The sequence below is a fragment of the Stegastes partitus genome, unplaced genomic scaffold, assembly GCF_000690725.1.
Source record: "Stegastes partitus isolate 25-593 unplaced genomic scaffold, Stegastes_partitus-1.0.2 Scaffold1852, whole genome shotgun sequence".
NCBI classification, from domain to species: domain Eukaryota; kingdom Metazoa; phylum Chordata; class Actinopteri; family Pomacentridae; genus Stegastes; species Stegastes partitus.
Genome location: NW_007579583.1, coordinates 84938 through 110559, shown reverse-complemented (window position 1 = coordinate 110559; position 25622 = coordinate 84938). Strand labels below are relative to the sequence as shown.

Sequence of the window (25622 nt, the reverse complement as noted above, 5' to 3'; positions counted from 1 at the left end):
TTTTAAACAGAGATTAGAAATATTCTTTGCTTTTCTGCTGTTTACTTTTGATATATAATAGAAAACTGTCTGAAATGCAAAATACTGATTTGACAGCTGGGTAGCTTCATAAATTATTACTGCCTTGGATTTTGATGCAAGCAAGTAACTTCTATGAATGAAGCCTTTGGGGAGAACCAGAAGAAAGAGTAGCAGCACGGGCTATTTGCAAATCATGTAGTGTAGTATAAAAATTAAACACGAGCTCCAGGAGTTTGACACCTTCACAGACACAATAAGAATTGATCCGTAACATAATCAGTGAGTGGAAGGTGTGGCAGCAGGATGCTCAGCGTCCTCATATCAGCTTCACAGCTACTGTGTGACTTTGCTCCATGCGCACAGCTCGTTTTTGTCGCAGTAATGGCTGTTTTGCCCCCCTAAAATACATCTCCCATAATAGCTCTCAGAGCAGCCTGCAATTACACAGTCAGAGCCGTCTCATTAAATAAGTGTCTTGGAGGGCTCTGTAGCCTGCAGAACAATGGGCCTGACAGAGCATAGACACACAGGGATGAACCACTCTACTACTCAGAGCCTAAGCTGTTTATTTCTTACAGAAGCCCTCCTGGGTCTCATCTTACCAAGTCAGGCAGCCACGAAGTCATGGGACATCAAAAGGAGTGCTAGGAGGAAATACTAGAGTGGGAAAATGTGGTGGGCGGAAAGGCCAGGGACTGATAAATTTCTGTTAGACAAGGGGAAAATGTGTGAGCTACGATTATATGACCTCTCACACCATCACACATACACACTTCCTCTAGATTCCTAGTAACCAAATTTGCAGTACAGGGTACAGCAGCACTGCCCAATACATGGCCGCTGAACATATCAAAAGGGAAAACAGAGACAGAAACAGACCTCTAGTTGCTGTCCTAGATAAAAGAGTTATGTAACTGCTTAGAGCAAAAATCCCTTATACAAATTACCATAAACATGTGAGCAGTGACTGCAACTGGAGAATTTGAAAAATCAGCCATAAGGCAGTAACGATTATCAGAACGATGCAACATTATGCACCTAATTAACGTGACTTCTCATACTTGTCATATGTAAGCAAACATTCAGTGTTAACTTGTCTTGTGTTCAATGCACTGTATGGATTCAAGTTTAGAATTTCGAAAACACATTTTTTAAAAATGCTTTGCAAGACAAACCTGTATTAAGTCAGACAAACCATGAGACATAGTGCAACATTTCCTTTTCACACTTAAAGTCATCAATTTACAGCAAAAGCTACAATTTATGATGCCATTGCAGCTTGGTGCTCCTCATCGGTCATGACTCTGGTGTGTCATCGCAAAAAGAAGTTTAAATAATGCCACTCGGAAACAGAAATTGTGTCACATCAGCTTCATGACCAAACAGGAGCGTAATACATCATAAGCCACATTATTCTACTTCCATAACATTATAGGTCCAAATCAGTTCATTAATCCTATCAAAATCCGCTCCATGCAGAGGGAATGAAGATGTCTGCTCATTACATTTTTTTCCACTGTCATAGTATTTCGGTTTGCTATTAACAGAGCTGCCTGCAAGCAGCAGCTTTAAGCGCAGTACAAGTGTTACGTCCCCTGAGCATTTTGGCAGCATGGCACTCAAGGGCATGAGTCAGAGTGGTGCTCGACAATCCACTTCATCCTCTTACTACGGCTCACAACCAACCTAACGGAGGGATGGGGCTTAGGCCCGTAGCAGGGCAATGGGCAAAACAGAGTTGATTTGGTTTGGGAGGGGGCACATTCATGGGAACTGACTGAGGAATTCCTGTTTGAAAGGCTGAGCTAATCCTTAATTTGCCTGAGGGAATATCAACGGGATGAAGCCTAAGTTTGAAAGAGATTCTGGGGGGCTGTAATTTTGTGTTGTACAAAGCCTGGCCGCTACCAGAGGAGGAAGGAAAATAATGTTTTCCCTCTTTTATGTATTGTCTGCATTAGTTTGCAGATATTAGTCACACATGCTGAAGGGGTTTTAAAAAGGCAAAACATGTCGGCTGAAACATAAACCTTTATTGTGTTTTTCCTGAAATCCAAATGTCATGGAACTCACTAATTAATACAGAAGACACTGGAGTTTGGTTTGAGCCGTGAAAACTCAAACCCAGTGAGCAAACGAAAACAAATCAAGTATGTTAGCTTGTCTGACTGTATATGCAAATTAGACAAATACAACATATAAAGCTTGTATTGATAATTTGATACATATTATTAATCCTGGTTAGACAAGCAGAAAAAAGCAGCAGGAGCACATCTTGCATAATAATTACTAAACGCTAACTGATTATTTAGCAAGAAATTATGGTCTGGACTAACTAGAATGACTAGTTCCATATTTTAGTGCAGTGCCTGCATCAACAATTTTCAACAACACCTTATACTAAAGAACTGTATTGTCATCGGGATATGAATATGCTCAATAACTATAATACTAAAAACAATAAATGACTGCCTGAAATGTGATGAATAAGGCAAATGTTTGTATTTACATGCGCCATGCTTTCACAGTCAGCATGCGAACATAAGACCCATCAGACGGAGCCCTGGATGCATGAGCCATGCATGTTTTTTTGAATTTAGAAGAAAACCTTTTAAAAGGGAGCAGCAAGGGAAATTAAACTTTCATTTCTTATAGGTATAATACATATTTCTTAATAATATTCTCCCTAATTGGTAAGCTGTTCCTACGCAATTTGCTCAATAAAAGCATGTCTGAAACAATTAATTTAATGCTTTTTTTTTTTAATCCAGTGGAAATCAGCTATTCAGTGTCAGCAGTTTATTAAAGCAGAAAGACACAGGAACTGTATAACTATAATACACTTTAGTGTTTGTTTACCAGGTGCTTGAGGTAAAATTGTTCTATTTATTCTATAATAATCCCAGTGGAACCAAAAGTCATAATATATGATTACATGTTTATTTATGGGGCCCTAGAGAAAAGGAAAGGCAAAATTCAGTAGCAGCTTTAAGCAAATAAGAACCCAGGTGAGTGTGAACCCAGTGTCAAATAAACAGATTTTTCCTCCAGCCTATTAGCTGTGTGACCACACTGCCAGGGGATTAGTCTAGCCCAGGGCACTGAGCCCAGCAGTGACTGGCGCATGTCAGCCACCGTAAGGGAAATTGGGCTTAATTATGCATACTGCTGCCTGGTGCTGAAACCAGATGCCCTGCTGCCAAACAGTCAACCTGAGCATCTTCTCCTCAGCAGAGACTGTCTGAAATACCTGCTGGAGTCCTCCAGGCCTGCTGAGGACTACGCTCACTAATTTAATGAATGAAAACATACCATCAGGTTGTCACGTTTGCACACAAGGGCTACAACTGAAATTAAGTAGTACACGGTCATCATAAAGGTTGTTACAAATACGATTAAAGGAGAGCACAGCCACAGCTCTGAAGCAGTGTCACAGCTTACACAGCACAGAGAGACAAATTAGACAATGAACTTCTAATATATGACATGCTTAGAGCAAAACTTGTCTTTACACTGCATGCCAAGAGAACTTACTGACTGATTTCTTGATGTGGTTGATGCTTCTGATAACTTATGGCGAGGCTTTTGTTTTCTGAAGCTCCTAATGAGTCCATTTGGCATTAGGCTACATAAGTGTCACAGCCACAAAAGCAGGCCTGTGTCACTATGCTTAGGTACAGCTGTGTTTTGAGCTAAATGCTAGCCTGACCAGGTATAGTGGTTAAAATGTCACTCACCTTAGTGATTAATGTGTTAATATGCTTCTTACTAGTGCACACGTAATGCAAAGTACAACTGACGTTGATGGATATGTCACAACTTTTGCAGGTAGTTTGTTGTAAGTACTGCACCAAGTGAATATTTGAAACGCTAAATGATTTATCTGAGAAGTTAAGGGATCACTAAAGTTATTACTGAGAACGCTGAGGGGATATGTATGTCTACAGCAGATGTTATGACAAGCTCTCCAATATTAATTTCAAACCTTGTGGATGTGATAGAGGAAAAGCAAGAAGGTCACTTAGGTCAACAGAATTGATCCTTTGGGGACTAAAAGTGTCTATTAAAAAACTCATGGTAATCCATCCAGTAGTTGTTGAGATATTTCAGTCTATATTTCCCTCGGCTGGCACTGCCATCCATAGAGGCATGCTGGTAGCAAGGCTCACAAACCTGAAGAAATGCAGTCTGTAACAGTTTAATAAATGCCACAGAGAACCATATGAATCTTGTTTCAGTGCAACAAAAACAGATCCAGTTAAAAACAGATCAAAATGTATTGAAACTATGACAGAGGCACAGCAGCTCATTTGCTGGTGCAGTTGTAGCCTTGTCAAAGCCTGATTGAGTTCTCATGGCTCGTAAACACACCATAGTGAGCATTTCACAGTGTAACTTGGTTGCAGCAGGAGGTGTGAATAAACCGCACATGCCCAAAGACTATGATCCAGCAGAATCAAGGTGATGGGCATGAAAGCTGCTGGTGGCAGGCAGAAAAGGTGGCGTGAATATAGAAGGAAAGAAGAAAACCGATAGTGAAGAATCAGATGGAGAGAGAAAACAAGGAAAGCACATCCAGTCACAGCCCGTCCTTCAACAATTTCCCACACTGATTTCACAGCAGACGCTACTGCATAGCGAAACAGATCTGACTGTTCACCCTTGCGTCCACAGAGCATTTTGCTCATTTGCTCATTTCCAGTTTCAGCTGAAATACTGCTGGGTGGCTAGTTATTTTCAGTTAAGCTGACAACCCGCTTCTTGAAATAGAATTCTGTATAATCTAGTTTGCATAGTTGAAGATTCTGTTTAATGCCTCTCAGTTTGTTCACAAGATTAATCAGCAAAGTCATCCAGAAACTTAGACACACCAGTTTTTTAAGTTGAGATTTCTTGTGACTCATTACACTCATCCTCAACCTATTAAGGATATGCTGTTTGTGTAAATATGCAAGTGTGTTTCACAACTACACTGTGTTGCCAATCTGCTTAGTTTTGCTAAGACTAATCCATTCCAGAAAACTTTGTTGGGTTTCTTTTATACCGCATCCAGAAAGAGCGAGGCAAAAGGGAATTTTTAAAAAGATCTAGGCTAATTTGTTTTCTGTGTCAACATACTGGGCAGTGCCATTACTCCGGTTCCAAGTACAACATGTTTGAAGTCTGAAGGTGGAGTAGAGGTTGGCGTGGGCCCAGCAGGTGGGCAAGAAGAGTGCTGAGAGCAGCAGAGTGGGAGAGAAAGGAAGACGCCAGCCAGCAGGCCAGACGGATGAAAATGTCTGGGTCGGGGGCTGCAAACAGCCAGTGAACACATGTAGCCTGCACAAGACGAGGGTATGCCTGATGTCTCTGGCCGCTGTGGTACCTCTTCCTATAAATGGATCCAAAACAGACACCACACACGGAGATACACCACAACCTCAGCAGCCTTATCTCTTCCATTTGTCCAAGTGTTATCATAAGATTTTCAGTGAGTGGGGTGAAACAGAGTTCACATAAACAAGCACACATAAGAAATGCTGTTGTTCTCATATCAACTTTCAGTTTCTTTAATGCAGGAAGTACACAAAGATTAAAACTATGAATAGGCATTTTCTTTTAGAAAACAGAACTAAGAGAGACTAATGTTTGGAGCGATAATATTGTCAAATGTTTTATGAAAATCTGTAGGATTATCAGCATGGCTTGGCGTCCTTACAATATTCTATTTCAGACAACTTCAAAGCAACCTTTTCCCTGACAAACTAATCAAAAAACCCCTGACCCACTTGGATGAAATCTATTTTTAGTCTACCACCATTAGTTTAAAGTAAAGAGGGCTACATACTGCATGCAACGGACACCGTATCTGTTAGTTTCTGCTCCCCCCCACACACACATATGTGGAATTCATCACTACTAAGTGCCTTTCTGCCTGCTTTCTCAGACTACACAAACATGAGGCGTAAACATAACGTGCAGAGCAGAGTATCGCAAATTCAGATGCTCCTGGAATGCTAACATGGTGGTGTTAGATTTCCCAGCTACTACTGCTCCCTCCGGTTTGAACCAACTACAGTTTCTTTCAGTTCGGAAGTCGACAAATGATGAAATGTGACTGGTGTGTCTGCTGTTTGCCCGGCTTTTACCTCACGACGGCTTGATCTGAGGCCCCTGCTAGTGGAAAGTGCCTAGTTAACATCGTCTGTCTGCCAAAAGTGCTATCAGTGAGACAGTTTGCACGAACTTCTCACGTCTATGAAGCACAGCTTAGGATTGAGTGTCAGAACCCCGCTGTGAGCCTGTCATTTGTATACACAGCATCCCCACAGTGCACCTTCACACATACATGCACACAGGTCCTAATAAAAGCAGAAGCTAGAGGGAATTTTGTTTTTAAAAGGACAGCGTGTGCTAGTTCTCATGCAGCAGATATCCCCTCGGCTGACACCAGTCTGACAGCATGGGTCTGCTTGGGATGAGCCAGAAACTGCGGATGTAATGGGATGGAATGATTTGGAGTTGTGCCCAAGCCTCTTAAAATGCTAACCAAGTCATCAAACTGATACTGTAGAAATGCTTTTCTCGCTAGCATTTATAACGCTGAAAAACATGCTATAGAGAGAATACATTTCAAGAGACCTTTGTGAAGATCTTAAGTTAATCTTTATCTCCAAACATCTCAAAAGCCCCACTTGTTTTAGTTTACAGCAATAGAAAACATTACCCTAAATAAGCAGACTCTTCTTAATAGGTGGTCCAATTCTATCCAAATGACAGCTCAATTTTCTTTGTAAAACTAAAAAGTATAGAAAAGCCCTGGAATGGTCTTTTGGGACTGATATGAATATGAAAAGCACCATTCTACGCTTTGTCAGTGGGACAAAGGACATGGCTGTGAAGCTGGGAGACGAGCCCTCATCTGGCTAAGCTCTCAGAGCGTCTGTCCAGGACTCCATGCATTCCTCTGTTAATTTCCCCTCAGTGGGCAGGCACTTTTGCTGCCAGGGACTTGTCTTACCTCCGGTCCAAATGCAGCAGCTGCTTGTGTTTGGACAACCTGGGCCAGGAAGTGCCAGTGACGAACTCTTCCTGTACACCACTGGGATCAAAACGGGTCATGGGGCCCCTGACAAAAACTACGCCACGGAGGACGAACAACAGCAAATTTGCAGACAGACACCAATATGGCCCACAAACAGTATCAATACATCAAACTTACTTCTGCATCAACAAATTGCAGCCACCTCTGTGGCGTTATTATCAAGGTTACACGGTGACCTTACTACTTGAGGAAGCCCTGCCCAGCTCAATTTGGTGTGAATGGAGCACCACCAAACAAATGTATGGGGCAGCAATGATGTTAAACATGCTGGGGTCAGTGTCTATTCCATGGCAACGGCTGGGATGCAGCTTCCTGGGAAAGCAGACATTCCGCAGAACGGAGCTGTACAACGGCCTGGTTACAAAAACACTGCGTGTCTTAACATGCGTCCCATTCCAGAGCAAGAACGCCAAAAATCTATTGGGAACACACATAGCACACCTTCAAAAACAGTAATGAAGAGGATTAGATCATTCTGGGTAGCCTGTTTTAATCTACGTAATAAACAGGAAGTTATTGTTGTTTACAATTGGAGCAGGAGGCCTAATGTGCTGCTACTACAACACAAGCCTAAAAACTTTAATTATGAATAAGTTTTACAACACAAGCAGAAGGTGATGCGCGTGGAATACAGCGAGAGTGTAAATAACAAACATCTCATTCCACATGCTGACACTACAAACAACACAGCCTAAAACTGACTAAAGAAAACAGTCCTTCCCACAGATCAAATCTCCCGTGACAGGATTACAGACCTACACTTTCTAACAATGGATGATGAATAGGTCACAATGAGATAAAGGGGGGCGAAAAAAAATCACATACACAAACCCACAGCCTGTAGCATTTCACTGTGATGCCCTCAGACATATTGACATTTTGATTATGCAAACTAAATCAAATGTCATACACAATAACAACAATGCCCCAAGCTGCCCTGCGGTCAATACTCTTCCAACTTGTTATATTCTAAGAGCCTGTCCTATAAACTCAGGTGTCCACAAGCAACAGGCTTTTCAAATCTACGCACCAGTAGTTACTTCATTTCCTTTAAAGTCTAGCCAATAATTTCCCTGAGCTGTCATTAGCAAACACTGATTGCTCAAGACAGATTAGATGACACAATGGACTGTTCAGTCCGCCCAGAGATCTCTGAGGAAGAGACGGAGTCAGCCTTGACTGCATGACATCTCTGAATTGGATTTCTGATTAGAAGGGTTTAATGTAATTACCTTGAGTACATTGTGCAGTCTGCACTAAGAAACAGTGACGCATCACCTCGAACTTTGCCTTAACACTTCTCCCTCTCAGATGAAGGTGGCCGGCAGCAGGGCTCCCAAAGGAGCAATTTTACATATTGACTGACCCATGTTTACCTGCATACACTCTGCTTTAAAATACGTGTGGAGATTGGCCTGTTGTGGGCTTCTGACACGCAGCACTTAGCCTGGCCATCGGTTTTATCCCAATAAGTACACCAGCTATATTTCCGCAGGCGTATAGAAGCCTACATACCTTTAAGGAGTTGGCTCTTTCACAACAACAAAGCTGTTCTTTTCTTTCTCGGTGAGTGCTAATAAGGCTTATCGCACAGAGCCTCTCTCTCTCTCTCTCAACCGTAGAAACTTTATGAAAGTGCATTTCATGGATCTGGAACAATATGTTTCAGCCTGGGGAAAATCAACAATCCTGTTGTGCTAAGCCTATAATTCAGATAACATCTGCAGGACAAAATGAAACTCTGAACTTATCAGATCTATTATACTTCACCTTAATATCTAATATTAACAGCATCTGCACCAAGTTAGAAGGCTGGCACAGTAGAAGGAGCTGTTTTTTTAAAAATACAGCAAGGAATTGGATGCAATGGCCAGGTTTGATGGACTCAGGACTCAAGCATGATCTGTGTCTTTAATTTTAAGCAAATGTTCTTTGGCCTAGCACTCTACTTCACTGATATGCACTGTATGCGCACAGATAGCATCTGGGGAGCGTGACACGACACTTTATAGTAAATAAACTTGCTGGGTTTTTTTTATGAATCCAGAATTTATAGCTAATAAAGCAGGAGAGAAAACATCAATGACAAGAAGAAGCCCTGAAAGAGCAGCGAAACCAGTCAGCAGATGTGAAAAACCACATCAAATGTTTACCTCTAGTTGGACTTCCCTCTGAGTACATGGATATAAAATGACATACTCCTGCTTTACCACACCTGAGGTTAATAAATGCAGTCTCATACTTAGGGGCTGTTGGATACAGATTTCCAAACTGTAAAATAAAATCTGATTATGACAACTGGCTTCATACTCCACCTTCACCAGTGCGTGTTCAGATCCAGACTGTGTGTAAACTATGAATAATACATCTGTACCAGTTTCTACAGAGATCACGGACTGTTGTGTTGCAGATTTCTCCAGTTAAGTTGCATAATTGCCTTCCAGGCCGTTAATGCACATTACAGTAGAAGTGGCAGGAACACGGGAGCTGTGGGCTAACAAAGAAGCATGCCACTGCCTCTGCGCTGGTTTGGGTTGTGTTTGTTTGGTAATGCAAAAAAAACAAACAGTACTGTATTAACCGTGCATATGTGACACACTGTAAACTGAAACAGTAAACGATTAGACATTATTTGACAGAGGCTGCTGAATGGTCTCCCAGTTAGTTTCAGCCGCCTCCTCTTCGATTTCCCAGAGCCTACCTGAGCAGACTGGAGAGCGGATGAGAGGAGGCGCCGTGGCCGCCGCTGTTGAAGCTTCCACCGGGGCCAGACGATCCGCCAGCGGACTGTCGCTTCCCGGATAAAAGCTTCTCCACCGCGGCCAGGTTTCCCGTCCGAGCCGCTTCGAGAAGCTCCTGTTCCTTCCCCATCGCAAATCCCAGAAGAAAAAAAACCCTAAGAGGAGGCGCGGGGGAGAAAAGAGAGAAGAAGAAGGGGAAAAAGGGGGGTTTGGTTCGGTGGGAGTGAAATTCCTCTGCGACCCTCTTTCTCCCAGCCTCAAGTTATTCCTGCCGGTGTGGGGAGGAAACAAAAGCTCCCCTCCGCCGCTGGATCCGTCCGTCCCGGTCCACGGTGCCCGCTGGAGCTCAAGGGGGAAAAGTTTGGTTCAGCGGCACGGCACCAGCATCGAACAAACTTCCTCTGACCAGTCCCCTGAGCGTCGTCCGTCACTTCCTTGAAACTGCCCTTTCTTTCTGCATCTCCAATCCGAAAAACCTTCACACACACACACACACACACGCACACGAGCCAAACCACCGCCGCCCGAGCTGCCGGAGACATGAGGTGGATGGGTTAAAGCAAGATGGCGGCGGCTGTGTAACGTATAGGCAGACATGCTGGTTTATACCCATCCAGTGTTTTAAATATCTGCTCTACTCAATCGCGTTATCGTCTCATTTGCAGAGTTAGATACGATAATTCAGGAAAAAAGGGAGGAAATATATTCTTCACCACATGTACCAACAACATGATAAACAAGAATCAACAATTATTTCCAAGTCAACACAAAAGCATATTTTTTTTACAAAATAATCATAACAATAATAGCAATAATAATAATAAGAAGAAGAAGAATAACTTTATTTTTATAACACTATTAAGAACAACAATTCACAACGTGCTTTGACAGGCAGAACATGAAACACAGGTAAAATATCAGGTAGGCCAGGGCAAACACAGGTAAAAATAAAATAATAAATAAAAAGTGCATGCAAACACATGTAAATACACACTGTAAAAAAAAAAGAAGAAGAAGAAAATGTGCAGAATGGATAGCTAGTTAAAAACTGGTTAAAAGAATTAATGTCAGTTCATTAAAAAAAATATGAAAAGTAACACAAATGATTGCATAAGTGTTTACCGCCTTTAAAGTGACTCATCCAATTCAACGCAGGTGCAACCAATTTATGACACAATTAGTGAAACGAAACGTGCCTCCAGTGATTGTAGTATAAAGACACCTGTGTCTAGGAGGTCTTGTCACTGGTGAATCAGCTTTCCTGGATACAGCACACAAAAACAATACAAGCAACTCTGTGAACAGGTTATTGAAAAGCATGACTCAGGGGATATATACAAGAAAATTTCCATGTCACTCAGTATACCTTGGAGTACAGTTAAATCCGTCATTAAGAAATGGAAGGGATATGGCACGTGAGTAAATCTGCCTAGAACAACCAGTCCTCAAAAACTGAGTGACTGCGCAAGAAAGAGACTAGTCAGGGAGGCCACCAAGACACCTATGACTCACCTGAAGGAGTGACAAACTTCAGCGGCTGAAATAATAGAGATTGCACATACAACAACTGTTGTTGGCTCTTCACCAGTAAGGTTTTTATTGCATATTATGTTGGACAAGCGCCTAACACTGCACATCATCACAAACACACCATCCTCACCGCGAAGCATGGTGGTGGCAGCATCATGATGTAGGGATGCTTTTGCAGCAGTAGACCCTGAAACGCTTGTAAAGGTAGAGAGGAAAATGAATGCATAAAAGTATTGGGAACTGCTGTAAGAAAACTGCGACAGGAAAAGATGTGTGATAAAGAAATAATTTACAGTCAACAAGGTTAATATTCTGGAGTGGCAGAGTCAGAGCTCAGACTTTAAACCAGAATTAGAACGTGTGGCTGGATTGTAAAAGAGTTGTTTACTCACAATCCATGTGCAACCCAACAGAGCTGATACAGAAAAGAATAATAGGTTAAAACTTCAGTGTCTAGATGTGCAAGAGTGATTGAGACCTATCCATCAAGGCTCAATGCTGTAATTGCAGCTGAAGGTGCGTTTACTAAATACTGACTGGAAGGGGTTAAACTCTTGTCAAAAAAGCCAAAGTAAATTTACCACGATTCAATGTTGAAAAGCAATTGGAAAAAAAAAAAGGGGGGGGGGCACTTCTGAGGAGGATGAATACTTTACCTGTCCTGATAAATGAGGCCTAGACTGTAACCATCCAGCTACTTTTACTAGTTGAAATAGCTTTAAATTATATATAACAGTGATTGCAGCCCTTACATACACTGAGAGGCTATTGATACATCAGAATTTATTTCATTTATGTGGATAACGTTTTATAGATTATGGCCTATATCATAACTACAAAATAGATCATTTCAACACTATAGTATGGCCTTTATTCAGCGACTGATGTCAGTAAGTGGACAGTGTTGTCTGGTAGCAACAATTAAAGTGGGAATAGTCGTCCTAACTGAGCTTCATCTGGCTTTTCTACCGTGTTTGTGACTTGCACCATATAATCATATCAAACCACTGCAGTTTTTTAAAAAACGTAATGCGGAAAAACGTTCTTTTGGTACTAACTTGTGGCACTTTGGAGGTGTTGTCAACTCACGGCTAACAGTGTTAATAAAGTTCGTTCAAAACGGAAACGGAAATGCGGATGTTGTGTTAGCAAAGCGCTGGGAGAATTAGCTTTCTGATGCTATCATTCCTTTTACATTAGGTGCTTACATTCATTTAGCACACAGCAGGTACGCTGACCATATTGCGTTGTCAAATATACTAGAACTGAAAAAATACTTTGTCATGTGTTAGCCTCCGTCAGTTACTATCTAAACGTTAGCTTAGCTCCACTGTTAGCTCGGCTATTGCCGCTGCTTTGTTGACGCCTAGCTGCAGAAAAGGTATGTGCATGTTGTATTCCCATTTTCATGCATTTTTTATCCAAGAGTTACTCACACGAACGTATGTGTTTTTTGTTTGTTTTGGGTGTTTTTGTTGGGGGCTTTCCAAATAAAATACAGCTGGTGAAAATTTTCGATGTGTCGCTAGCTGCAGAATTGCTACAAAAGTGTCAACGGTAACTGATCAACTACCTCGTCGATATTTGCAGAATCTGAAGCTGTCAGAAAGCGTTTGAGAGACTATGGCAGATCCTGCGCGGATAAAATCTGACAGTACAACTGAAAGGATAAGTTCTGCAAACGAGGAGCGTCCTAAATCCGAGGAAACAGAAAATGCATCCGTCACAGAAAAACCTGCAGATGAAAGCAAAGAGTCGTCGTCGCAAGATCAGCCAAAACAGGAGGCCAAATCTGTGAGTTGTGGTGCCTTCATTTTCCTTGCATTAGAAAAGAAAATGACGTCTATATCAAAAGTCAAATGGACCATATCGGACTTTTTCTCCCTTCCTACTAATTGATTACACTTGGGGTTTTTCCACCGACTACTAGGAATCGTATTCTTAGTCCTTTTTTTGTTTGTTTTACTGGCTTTGCTCCACAAGTCACAATTAATAATAAACCCTTTATTGTGTGTTAATGTAAGACTGAATCAGTGGACTAATTGTGTTAAAATTCAAAGCATTTTGTGTTAGGTTTTCAAATGTATAACTCTTTACAACAAAAGGTACATTGACACATCTCTTAATTGACCAAATATTTACAAAGTTGACCAGAGACAAGTCTAATAATGAAAATAGTTTTTTTTTTTTGTTGTTTTTTTAAAAATCTGTAATTTGATCAAATGTCTTATTTATTATATGCTTTTACAAAAGGTATTTAATTGTTTGTGGAGGTTAAAACATTTTGTCTTTCACTGTGAAGGAAACAGCGGCAGTAGAAGATGAAGAAGAAGGAACTTCTGGCCAGCCGGCTTCCAAAAGACTGAAAGTGGAACCAGAGAAGAAAAAGGAGAAGCGCCACAAGGTTGATGAGGATGAAATACAAAAGATGCAGTAAGAGTAACATTTTGAACCTCACATAGGATCAATTCTAATTCTTGGAAGTCTGTGGCTAAACCTTAACAATCCTCCTCTGTGCTTGTTGTGTTTTTTAGAGTCTTGGTGTCATCCTTTTCTGAAGAGCAGCTGAATCGCTATGAGATGTACAGACGTTCTGCCTTCCCTAAGGCTGCCATTAAGAGGGTAAGCTGTTTCTGAAAATTAACAGAAGCATTTTTGAATCCCCTAACCTATGTGATGATATGATGTGTTTATTTTAAACTATTCCAGCTGATCCAGTCCATAACAGGATCATCAGTGTCCCAGAATGTGGTGATTGCAATGTCTGGCATTGCCAAGGTCTTTGCTGGGGAAATTGTTGAGGAAGGTGAGCGTAGGATTTTACAACATGTACAAGCAATTTAATAAGGCATTTTATCTGCAGTTTGAATTTTAGTATTATGCAGTTAAATTGTTTGCTTTGTCCTTACAGCATTAGACGTTTGTGAGAAGTGGGGAGACACACCCCCGCTTCAGCCCAAACATATGAGGGAAGCAGTGAGGAGGTTGAAGAGCCGAGACCAGATTCCCAACACCAAGTACAAGAACATTGTCTTCCACTGAGGCACCCACACTGTACATTACATGAGGATTAAAAAGTGGTGCATCACATGTGGAAAACTTGTCATGAAGCCACTGTACTCATACTGCAGCCAGATGATCAGTGACTATTCTCTACTGACCAAGCCCAGCAACTGTAGTCTTGAAGAATAGTCAAGAAAGCTCTGAAGTCAAGCTGAAAAGTAGAAATGCCATTCACCCCAAACTGTCAAGGTAAAATGCCAAATGCCACACAGCTTCAATCCTGTGAAATTATAGTTATGTATTATATTTATAAATACAACATGTTTTATACTTGAAAATATTAAATGTTTTGTTATTGTGCCTCAAATAGTTAAATTACTTTTTGGGTAAAAACATTATCAAAATGAGTATGATCGCTCGGTTTCTTTTTGCAGCCGTACAGGCACACAGGTTTTTAATTTTGATTCTTGAAATTTAAAATATGTTCATATCTTTTAATAAGATCCACTCCTTCCACCGTTTACTGTCTCATAACTCACTCATCACATTTTTTAAGTGAAATTTAACCTTTTTACTTCATTCATTGGAAAAGTGGTTCTTGAAAAACTGGGCTCATACCATTTCAGATCTGTTTTTTAGGTTTAGGTTGTGAGCCGGACTAAATCAATTCTAAGTTTCACTTGGAAATTTGTAACTTTTTTATTGAGGTTACAGTCAAACAAATGATGGATCACACTCATAAAATACCCAAAATGAGACCTTAAACTTACAAGTTTCTGTTTATGTTATGACAAAACCATGACTGCAGTAGACTTTGTTATATGGAAACATGCATTTTCTATTAAAACGTACATGGACAACCCAGATGTGTTGAGCAATTAATCGTTTATTTTTGTCACTTAAAATATTTTCTAAATACTAGCTTTGGTTCACAGAACCAGTTTTATCATATTAGTCTCAATGAAGTGATGAAGACAATATAAAATTCAATGTAATTCTACACCACTGACAAAAAAAAATACAGTCCACAGAGTCTCCCAACATCTGCACTTCGAAAGATTTCACGACAACTCCTCTGCAATCCTTTGAAGTGATTTACATTTTAACAAGTGCAATTTCCAGTGAATTTAACTCACAAGTGCAAGTAATCCACAAGGCATAAACAATACAACCTTACTTCAATACATGCATCTGGAGAGGGAACAACACATGTTGTAGTGAGTCTCGCTTCACTCTCCGTCCATCTCTTCCTTTTTGCATGGCACACTGGGTAGGAGTTGTCATGGAAACCCAGGCCTGCTCTGGAGAGCAAAGGAAGTCTAGTGTAACAGGTTATGAGCAGATTTAACTCAAAGCACCAGTTGGTCAGTGGAACAGAGATGCTACTTTACACTGAGGTCTGACTGAGGAACAGGAAACTGGGCAAGCTTCAGAGCTACATGTTGCATCCAACATGGCACATTCAGTTTCGTACCAACGTATCTACCGTCATGCAAAAACACAAACACCAAAAGCTAAAAAAATAATATCACCTACAAGTGATACTGAGGTCAACTGGCAGCATCTCTGCTCTGTTACACAAAGAGATTGAGGATGTTTTGAGTTCACATACAGCTGAAGGGAAAACATTAAAACGTGGTAGTTAATTAGTCATCTCAAGAATTGTGTTCCACATTAAAAATGTGTAGTGTTATTATTTGTCACATTTTTGTTTCAACTAAATGTGTGTTTCTATTGCTTAAATAGACTACATTCATTTTAAGAATGCAAATGTGTCATTTGTAGCTTGCAAGGCAACCACAGTTAAAAAACAAAAAAAGAAATAACTAATATTTTAAATGGAGCGTACTCTAGTCAAGTTTCTGCCACCAGAGGTCTCCCAAGTACTCAAGGACCATTATGACTGGGAGTGAAAAATTAGAAGATCTTTGTAACAGCAACGGCTTTGTCACTGTTAAACTAGATAACGTACCGCCGACGGCGAAATGCCAAACTACTGATTTAACAGTAGAATGCTTGTAGATAAAATATAACTGACAGAGAGGAGCATTTACAAAATGAATATATTGTTAAACAGTCTCTTTGATGAACAAATCCATCATTGTTTAAATCCATGTCTGTCACAGATGTATGCATGGGTGACAGAAAGTGAGAAATTTTAACAACTAATAGGCCCGATAGGTAAAACCTGCAGTTCAACAGGATTAAAAATACTGAAAATGATCAGTTTTTGTAGTAAATTTGGTCACTATACATGACATTAGCAGTACCATAGCTTTTTAAAATGTCACTTTCTTTGATTGATATGGCTTCAGAACACTGTGGTAAATAAGATTAAAAAAAATAAAAACCCACTAACAAATGTAAATAAATACACAGAAGTAAAACAAAATAAAGAATGAACATTAAGGTTCATGACGTCTGACTGTAGTACATGATACATGTGCACAGAGGTAATAACACTATCAGTCTGAGTTGTTTCCTGGCAAGCTACATAACACGTTTCAAGGAGATCAAGTGTTAGCTCTCTGGTAGCTGGTGTAATCCCAAACCTCTTTAGACCAGAGAATTATAATAGAAGGACGAACCCAGTTACAATACTGAGGCTACTGTGCAACCTGCTCTCCACGGCTGAGAGAGAGACGGAAAAGGCTCGTCGTCTTTAGTGGAAATTCCACCACAGAGCACTTCATTTCACAGTACAAAAGAAGCATGATCAACATTTCACAACTCAAAGAATAAAAATAACACTGGGGAATGATTAAACCCGCTTTTTTTTTTTTTGAAAACGGTAAGAATTTCATAAGAGTGTGCCACCTCTCCACCCGGGTGATAAAGCAACCGAGGGGAGAAAATGAGATGCATCAGTCTCTCCATGAAAGCAGTGGAGATCTGCTTTTTTTTTTTTCTTCTTCTCTTTAAGAAAAAAAGTGCAGTTTTCCCAACACATTTTTCAACAGCTGACAACACTTTTAAATGAAAAGAAACACACGGGTCTCTTATTTTACACTTAACAGTAGTAATCTACGTTATTCTATCTAGTCTACCTCTATGACTGTTGGTTTGTAGATGTGCTACATGTAAATTAGCACTGTTCGCAAAGCATGCTTGACAGTAACGTTTGTCGAAGGAGTGACTGATGGACTAGCAACTGTCTGGCAGTGTCAGTGCATGTGAAAGGAGGTTTTGGCGTGTGCTCGACGTAACACAAATAAATAACTGGAGAGAATTAAAGCTTGATCATCTTGCATGCTGTGTGATAAACACTGAAACTACACAATGAGATTACTGTTCACACTTGAATGAGAAATAACCAGGATAATGTGTGTTTAGTAGAGCAGCGAGGAATAGCTACACTGCCAGCTTAAAAAATAACACAGTTAACGTACCTAGAAGTTAGTTTACTAAGGTCCTCTTTCAGTAATTGTTATACAGGCTCTTTTGTAATTCTCATGAATAGTGTGATGTACCGAGGGGAAGCGATCCAAAGCCACAGTCTGGATTCATCTTCTTTTTAAGTACGTCCATTGTCCAGACATGCTTTACGTAAGTTCCTGACATTCAGCCTTTCACGTCCCATCACCATTCCTCAGCAGCGACAGGTTCAGAGGTCAAAGACAGAGAGGCTCAGAGAGTGAATGTGGGGTCGTGCTTCCTGACTTCCAGAAGGAGGCGCTCTCTCTCGCTGAGGGCCTGGGTGAGGGCAGCTTGGACGTCGCAGAGCTGGGACTCCAGCATTCGTCCCTGTAACGGCAGGATTATTGGACTGGTTAGCTACAGCTAAAGCACACTGTGGCTTGGTGCTACACACCATGTGGGCTGATATCAGATTCTGACCGACAGCAACAGGTGTAATTACAATATCACTGCACAGTCCTGTGTAAATAGACACATCTCTGCTTTGTTTATCTTGAAAAGCAAGAGGACACCAGTTTAACAGCGGTACTTAAGACATACGATTACTTTAGATCTATAACATGAGCAGAAGCTATAAATCTGACTCAGCTGAGGTTTGAATATTTTGACCTTACCATCAAAATCTATCAAAAACTAAATCTCGAGCCCTATAAAAGGTATATCAAAGATACTGTATTCAAAGCTTTATGGTTGATATTGTGTCATTAGGCCACTTCATTTGTTTGCAAACAGAATTTTATTTTGACTTGTGTTTGTCCCGACCTTGAGCTGTAACTGTGACACAGAGACAAAGCTACTACTGTGTTGTAGCAGATGTTTTTGTAACCTTGTTGCTATGTACAACTTTTCACATTTTGAGAAAAAATGGGCACAGAAACAGTCTGCAGGATAATACTCAGAGGTTACATTAACTTATTTTTACATTATGTTCTCACCGCTAGTATATTTGTTTTGTAGATGTCTTTACATCGTCATGTTTTTGGGGTTCGGTTGAAAGGAAATGATCATAATGTACAAATTTGATAAATGGTCTGTAATATATTTAATGAACACTGGGTGGTCCAACACATTTTTAATGTCAAACTTTTGTAACACGTGTAAAACCCTTTAGCTGCTTTCTATGAAGTGTATCTGGAAATGATCGCAGTACTACTGTATAAAAAGCTGTCAGACTTTTAGAGCTATGTCCTCAGTATTTTTATTATTTTGGCCACAGACACACTAAACATGCACAGTACATGTGAGTGCTTGCTCTTCCTACCTCGCTCAGCTGTTTGTCAGAGCTGGAGCCGCCGGGGTTGTCCGAGCCAGCCACAGGAACACCTGCTGCGGCTTTAGGGTCTGCCCCTTCAGCTGCAATCAGAAAGGAAACGGTGACGATCACTTTCTGTTCAACTTTCTGTGAAGCAGTGACAGCTGATGCTCTCAGTTTCTGTGGTTTTAAAGTTCATGATCCTGCTGATATTTGTACCCACAATGCTGGCAAGCGTTAAATAAAAAATCCTGTTCAAAAAGAAATTATTTTCTGTCTCACCTTTGACTCTCATGATGCCGTCATCACCACGCTCAAGGAGAAGCTGATCTATAATGAATGTGGCTGGAACAGGTTGAGGGGCTGTGGGGTAGATTTTGGGGCTATCATCCTAAAAAAGCAACAAAAATATAAATAAATATTGATTTCAAAGTAAAATATGATAGTGTACAGTTTCTCTAGAAAATGTGTGTAGAAGGTAAAGTATTTTAATCCAGTCCTTTGTGAGGAAAAAGAAACTTATATCTAAACTAGGTATAAAGTATTTTGACTGTAATTGCGACATTTTTTCTGCTTACATGTTATAATTATTCAATTCAAAGAGAAGAGCCCAAAATAGATCAGTACATCATACTATCACCAGGACAGTGTTAACCTACCTTCATAGTGATGGTGACGTTGCTCATGTGTAACTTCACTGGCTGACCATCAACGCTAAATTCGTCTTCAAGAAAAGGACCGATGTTGGCCACTGTCGAGGTTAACAACTGTGCCTTGCAGTTCTGCACTCTCAAATCCACAAAGCCCAATGACTCAGCCATAGCAGAGCGTCGAGCTGCAGACGGGCCCATTTCTGCCTGCATGCACAGTACTGGAGAGCCTCTGCTATGCTGCTTGTCCTGCTTCTGGACCGGATCAGCTGGAGCTGCACAAACAAAGGAAAAGGTACAGATGTAAGCCATGAGGGGAATTTACCCTGCAGCTATATCCTGCATGTTCTTCAAACTGTAACTGATTAGGATCCTTTTTTTCTTTCTTTTTTTTTTTTTTAAAAAAGGAGACTGTGAATTTAAGTAGTAACTATTTTTTGATTTTCATAACCCAGGAAGTGACATTTAAATTGCGTATTGTGTGATTATCATTAATGCTGCCAACTCTCACAACCTGCGGTGATTTGTTCATGCGATGAGATTCAAGTTGCCAAAGAAACAGCAGACCAGAAACATAAGCCAAATCTAAATATAGCATTCCTATAATAATATTCCTGAATATGATTAGTATCCCACTGTCGAGACATCCACAAACAGTATAGCATTCGATTATTAAACAAAGACAAGTAATTAGACTTGCAGCATTGATGTGTAGAGGCCTAAATTTTTTTTTTTTTACCCGCAACAATCCAGCTTACCTTGGACAAGACCAGCCAGCAGGTCTGATAGCCTGACATTACCCATCTGTACAGGGGTCAGATTCTGTGCTTGGACAGCCACAACCTGGTCTTCTCCCTTTACTTCCATGGTACAGGCTGTTCCGCTCAGGATCAGTAACAACACAGAGGACTGCAAACAACAGCACACCACAAGGCTCGTATAAACCACAGTCGATTTAGATTTGAAATTAAATTTCGAATTAATTGATCTAATTATTGAGACGTTAGTTTGTTCAGAAAAATACTGCAACTCCAATAAAATTAAATCAGAGCATGAAATTTGCTTTAATTCCATAGTAACCCACCATGTCCTGAGAAACGTCTTCAGTGCTTTGAGACAGGGAGCTGCTGAGGTCAGCTGACGAGCCTCCCTCTGTACCTGGAGCTGGGCTGCCTCGACTGCCCACGGGTGTGTTGTTGGGACGCATGGACTCCATCCCTGACTCTGGAAAGACCACACAAACTTAAAGTATTTATTTTAACACTATATTATTTATCACCTGTGGAATACAGAGAGGATTCTTTCGAAATTCTGTAGTATTTACACACCTGAGTCCATGAGAACAACAAAATTGTCACTGAGATCACTATCCACAGAGAGATTTTCGTCAGGCAGGCTGCCGTCCAGGATAGCACTATCAAAGGAATGCTGGGAAGGCGACTGCTTTATAGATTGGTGGCGCAGGCTAGAAGCCAAAGAGGGGGAGGATTCATCTGAATGTTGAACCTGTTCCCTGAACACACACACACACACACACACACACACACACTCAATAAAGCACAGCCAGTAAAAGCATGGGGTGCACAGTGTGGGTTCCAGTAATACAAACACTATTACGTTGCCTGAATCCCAGCAGGAGAGACAGCGAACACTTACTTTGCCTGTGGACTGAACAACTTGCTCATCCCCGAGCCGCGACTCAGCATGCTGAATGCGTCTTTTGTTATTGAAAACGCCCCTTTGGTCAGGTCCAGGGAGGCACTAATGGCATCTTTGGTCACATCCTTGGTGACGTTAATGGCGCTTGATAGCTCTCCCTCCAAGCTGAAGGTTGACGGCTCACGGGAGATGGCCGGGGACTGGCCAGGTGAGAGGGGAGGTGAGAGAACAGAGGTCTCCTCCTGCGTCGTCAATTCATTGTCCTCCAGCACCTCCTCCACAGCCTCATACGCCTCCTCCACCACCCCATCCTGTTCATCCTGATCAAACGCAGCTGTATTGATGGAGGACATGCCGTTCTCCAACCCGCTGTCCTCCAGGACGGCAGAGTGATGAGTTGGGGAGATGTCAGAGTCTGTCATACTGGGACTGTCTGTTTCTGGAGTGTGGGGAACCTCCTCTTCTGGCTCTGTGGAGACTGGAGGCAAAAGCAGACCCAATTCCACTGAGTCCACCAGAAGGCCAAGGCAAACTGTAGCTGTTTTTGCCTTCTGGCCATGAGCCTGCTTAACATCCCGTACATCCCGGCCTAACTCTGCGCCCAGCCGTGCCATGGCATCCTTCATCCTCAGCAGGGCAACATACTGGTAGTGGTTGAGCCACATCTTTACAGGAGTGATCGTGTGAGCCAGGATGTGGATAGAAGCAAGCGAAGCCTCTTTCTGATCAGGTTCCTGCTCTGAAGAAAGACGCTGAGTTGTGCTGGGACTGGAGGAGGAAGACGATGAACCATTTTTAAAGGCAGACGGCTGACACATCCACACGGACATGGCGAAGGGCTCAACAAAAGGCTGGGTTTTTCCTTTGGGGAAGCGCCGTGCTCCATCAAAACCTAGCGTGACACGGGACAGACTGAGAGACCAGACATCCTGGGATCGCAGCTGCTTTCTGTCCAGAGGTTGGGGATCTGTCTCTTGAGAGTGCTGAAGGAAGGTGGAAGGAATGGGCTGGAAGGCACTCAGGTCTCTGGGGTAGGGGCAAGGCGGTGTGAACTGGAAGAAAGGGCAGCTGGCGAACTTGTCACAGGTACTACTGAGGTCAGCTCTGGAGCCATGAGGGCAGTGTCGGGTGTTGCTGAGAACCATCTGGGGTACTGTAACAGAAAGGGACTGCGGACGTTCTGGGTGGTCCAATATGGATGAATCCAGGGGAATTATCAGCTATAAAAACGAAAATATTTACAGCATGAGACCTTTATACAAAATACAACATGTTCTGGTCATAGAATGAAAGGGTTGTATGGAAAAACAGCAGTGTATTCACCTTCAGCTGAGCTGCATCCATACGAATATCAACATGTTCTTCAGCCTTACTACTGTCCTGCAGATGGTAGAAAGCTTTGACCTGGTCCAGGGTGTGCAGGAGACCTCTGGAGAACAGATTGATCCACAGCACACTGGCTGGGTCCACACACAGCTGAAGGCTGTTTAACTGTGCGTACAGGTTTGATGTGGGCACTGGAAAAAGGACAAGGGTAAGAAATTCTGATAAGAAATTCTGAAAAGGATGTTATGCGGTTTTAAAACATTCTTATTTACAACTAGGACATGTAGTGCAAAACTGTAGTGAATACTACCACGCAAAGGCAAAAGTTCCGTTTTTTGAGAAAATGCTGTTAACTCTGTTTACCAGTTGGGTTCACAAGTAAATCAAATTTCAGTTATGTAAATGTGAAAAGGCAAAAAAAGGTCTGCATTAATGCAATGGACAGAAAATAAGGTAACTACTCTGTATTAGGGCTGAATGATAATGGAAAAACATAAATTGTGTTTTGCATTTTGTTTTTCTGCCATGCAAAAAAAAAGGACAGGAATTTTCAGATGACTTAACTATTTAAAAAGGATTTGGAGTTAAATTATTTTCCAACGATTAGTGTCATTATGTAGAGCAGTGCATCTGCATAGAAATAAAGTAATCTTAAAAAGTGCTGGAAAAGCCAATTGGAACCTTTGTCATATGGTGCAACACAGCCAAAGACTTTCAAAATTGTGTTTTGTGGGGCCGATTTAAATACTCACAAAAATCAGGTCGTGCTGACTCATGCAACAATTGCAAGATGCTGCTGACAAAGTGTCTGTTTAAGGTCAATGTCATCCTTTCTGTAGCAGACACATTTCAACCTACATACAACTGACACTGTGTATCCTTTCAGCATTTCTCTCCTGTTCCTCACCCACTGTGCTGCAGACATGTCTTGTAAATATGTTTTTTAAAATAAACTCTGTATATCCAGAAACCCTTACATTGGAGTAAACTACATGGAGTAGTTATGAAAAAATATTTTGTATCAAGCAACAAAAAAACTTGTAGCATGATGTTTGACTTTATTTACCGGACTTCACATCGTCTTTTCTGCGATGTAATACAGATGGTGCATACACATTGTGTAGTGTCGATGCTGAAATATACCCAAGTTAAAATATGAAAACAAAAAGATAAAAGCAGAGTTAAGTTCAGTATACAGATACCTGGTAAACTGGGGTTGTCCGGAAAGTAGTATTCAGTAAACTGCAGATGAACTGCAGGTACGTTGTCTGGCAAACGCAAAGCTTTACGGTTACAGGATAGTAAAGACTGGGTCTTCTTGTTTTGACGGCCCCTTGTAGACACCTGAATGTGGAAAGGTTAGAGCAGCGATGAAAATATTAAAAAGGAGTTTTGCTTGTTGACCTATCTGCTTCATTTTAGATACAATAATAAACAAAGATACTCAATTACTGGAGAAATGTAGACGTATGTTTTAGAAAACTAAACTAAACCACCTGAATCTGACCGGTGATTTCCTGTCAGAAATCGAAGGTGAAGACATTTACATAATTTCCCCTGGGTGTCTCTTGCTCTATCAAATGGGGAACTACAAGTGTCTTGAACCAAAAATAACCCTGGAAATGTTCTTTCATGATGAAAATGTGAAATATACAAAGTGAAAAAGCAGAAGCAGTCTGACCAAGTGATTTAAAGTGGCAGTGGTTTTCTCAGTTTTAGATGAGAGGCACTGCAACAGCTAAGAGAAGTGACATGTATGGGATTAGTCTATTTTAACCAGGTACTTGACTCACATGTTTATAAGAATTTTCCTAAAAAAAAACCCATTAGGAATCATCATAACACTGTGTATGTTAACACTGAAATTACAACAGTATAAGTATAGATCCTCTATTGTAACAGATCACCAGGAAGGCAATTTGATTCCAAGCTTTTACACACTATCATTAATATACATTATTATATCTGTTCATGCTGATAAGAGACATCAGATGGCTGGCCTGAAAGAGACCTTTGTTCCTTCTGTAAGCCATGTCAGGCAGATGCCTCCAAGGCAGTGAACTGAACACCCACCTTTCTGGTTTGGGTGACCTGAAGGTGACGAGCACACTGCAGGTGGTTAAGCAACAGTGGAGCGAATGATTTGCATGTATACTGTTCTTTGTAGTCAAGCAACCTTAAGGATTTGGATTGTTTTCACAGAAAAACAACTTTTCATTATTTAATTATGACAACTATGCTGCCTTTATAGCAGTCCACAATGTGTTCTATCTCTGACTTGCTACAATCATGACAAATCCACAAATCCACATATATCACAATATCCAAAACCTGTCATGCTTGGTCACTGCTAATATGTTCTTGATTTAAGTGAGCTCAAGCTTTGCCAGAGGTACTGGCCTGACTGTTTGCACTGAGGAACATAGCTGCTTGTGCCATTTAGTGAAGAATAAAGGTTCTGTTAGAGCAGGTAAATCTAATCAGTTGATAATAAAAGCTTGCCTGGTGAATGTCCACATCATCCATCCTGATCACCACACAGTTAGTTCGCAGCCTCTTCAGTGACGAAGGAGCCGTCACTGAGCTCTTGCTGGTTGTCTGCTCTTTGTCAGAGGGGATTGACTTGGGACTGGACTGTCCATCTACATGGAAGAATAAACAAGCTTAAATCACTTACGCACAAAAAAAGAACAGCTTTCAAGATGATTTGTGTCTTTTATATCATAAAAATGTTACTGTTGCTAAGACAGACACTGATTCATATGGTGAATGGCGTCATTCCTTTAATCACCACCACTTTGTAACAGCTGGTACATTGAAGGAGGAAAAATGTTTTATTGTACGTATTTTACTGCACATCTACACTAAAAAAAAAAAAAAAGCAAGTGTATCTATGTAATAAAAAAAATGCTTAAGGTCCAAGTCCTTGGGTTTTTTTT

At 41.0% G+C, this 25622-nt stretch overlaps 3 protein-coding genes across 8 annotated transcripts in view; 1 reads left to right on the top strand and 2 right to left on the bottom strand.

Annotated features, from left to right (window-relative positions):
• The window catches only part of LOC103372890 (ankyrin repeat and SAM domain-containing protein 1A), a 69868-nt gene extending 59560 nt beyond the window's left edge, over positions 1-10308 (bottom strand). For all 6 annotated transcript variants that reach the window (XM_008302660.1, XM_008302658.1, XM_008302661.1 and 3 more), the window contains exon 1: positions 9807-10308. In XM_008302660.1, the coding sequence (XP_008300882.1) occupies positions 9807-9976 (170 nt within the window). In that variant the 5' untranslated portion in view covers positions 9977-10308. The remainder of the gene's footprint in view (positions 1-9806) is intronic.
• A 2203-nt stretch (positions 10309-12511) lies between these two features.
• taf11 (TAF11 RNA polymerase II, TATA box binding protein (TBP)-associated factor) lies at positions 12512-15243 on the top strand. The gene is made up of 6 exons (XM_008302656.1): positions 12512-12757; positions 12967-13170; positions 13679-13809; positions 13911-13998; positions 14086-14182; positions 14288-15243. The coding sequence occupies exons 2-6, from the start codon at positions 13000-13002 to the stop codon at positions 14416-14418; spliced, it is 618 nt and encodes a 205-aa protein (XP_008300878.1). The 5' UTR covers positions 12512-12757; positions 12967-12999; the 3' UTR covers positions 14419-15243.
• Positions 15244-15245: 2 nt separating this feature from the next.
• The window catches only part of bltp3a (bridge-like lipid transfer protein family member 3A), a 21391-nt gene continuing 11014 nt past the window's right edge, over positions 15246-25622 (bottom strand). The window contains exons 11-21 of the mRNA XM_008302657.1: positions 25186-25325; positions 23886-24027; positions 22681-22874; positions 21355-22577; positions 21027-21211; positions 20783-20922; positions 20457-20607; positions 19708-19973; positions 19331-19439; positions 19058-19149; positions 15246-18123 (exon numbers count right to left, since the gene is read on the bottom strand). Coding sequence (XP_008300879.1) covers positions 18007-18123; positions 19058-19149; positions 19331-19439; positions 19708-19973; positions 20457-20607; positions 20783-20922; positions 21027-21211; positions 21355-22577; positions 22681-22874; positions 23886-24027; positions 25186-25325 — 2759 coding nt within the window. The 3' untranslated portion in view covers positions 15246-18006. The remainder of the gene's footprint in view (positions 18124-19057; positions 19150-19330; positions 19440-19707; positions 19974-20456; positions 20608-20782; positions 20923-21026; positions 21212-21354; positions 22578-22680; positions 22875-23885; positions 24028-25185; positions 25326-25622) is intronic.

Excerpts from the sequence above, each read along its gene's own strand:
- taf11 (XM_008302656.1), top strand. The coding sequence starts at position 13,000 with ATGGCAGATCCTGCGCGGATAAAATCTGACAGTACAACTGAAAGGATA. Across the intron at positions 13,171-13,678 it reads CAAAACAGGAGGCCAAATCT|GAAACAGCGGCAGTAGAAGA; the intron begins GTGAGTTGTGGT and ends TTCACTGTGAAG. Across the intron at positions 14,183-14,287 it reads TGGGGAAATTGTTGAGGAAG|CATTAGACGTTTGTGAGAAG; the intron begins GTGAGCGTAGGA and ends TTGTCCTTACAG.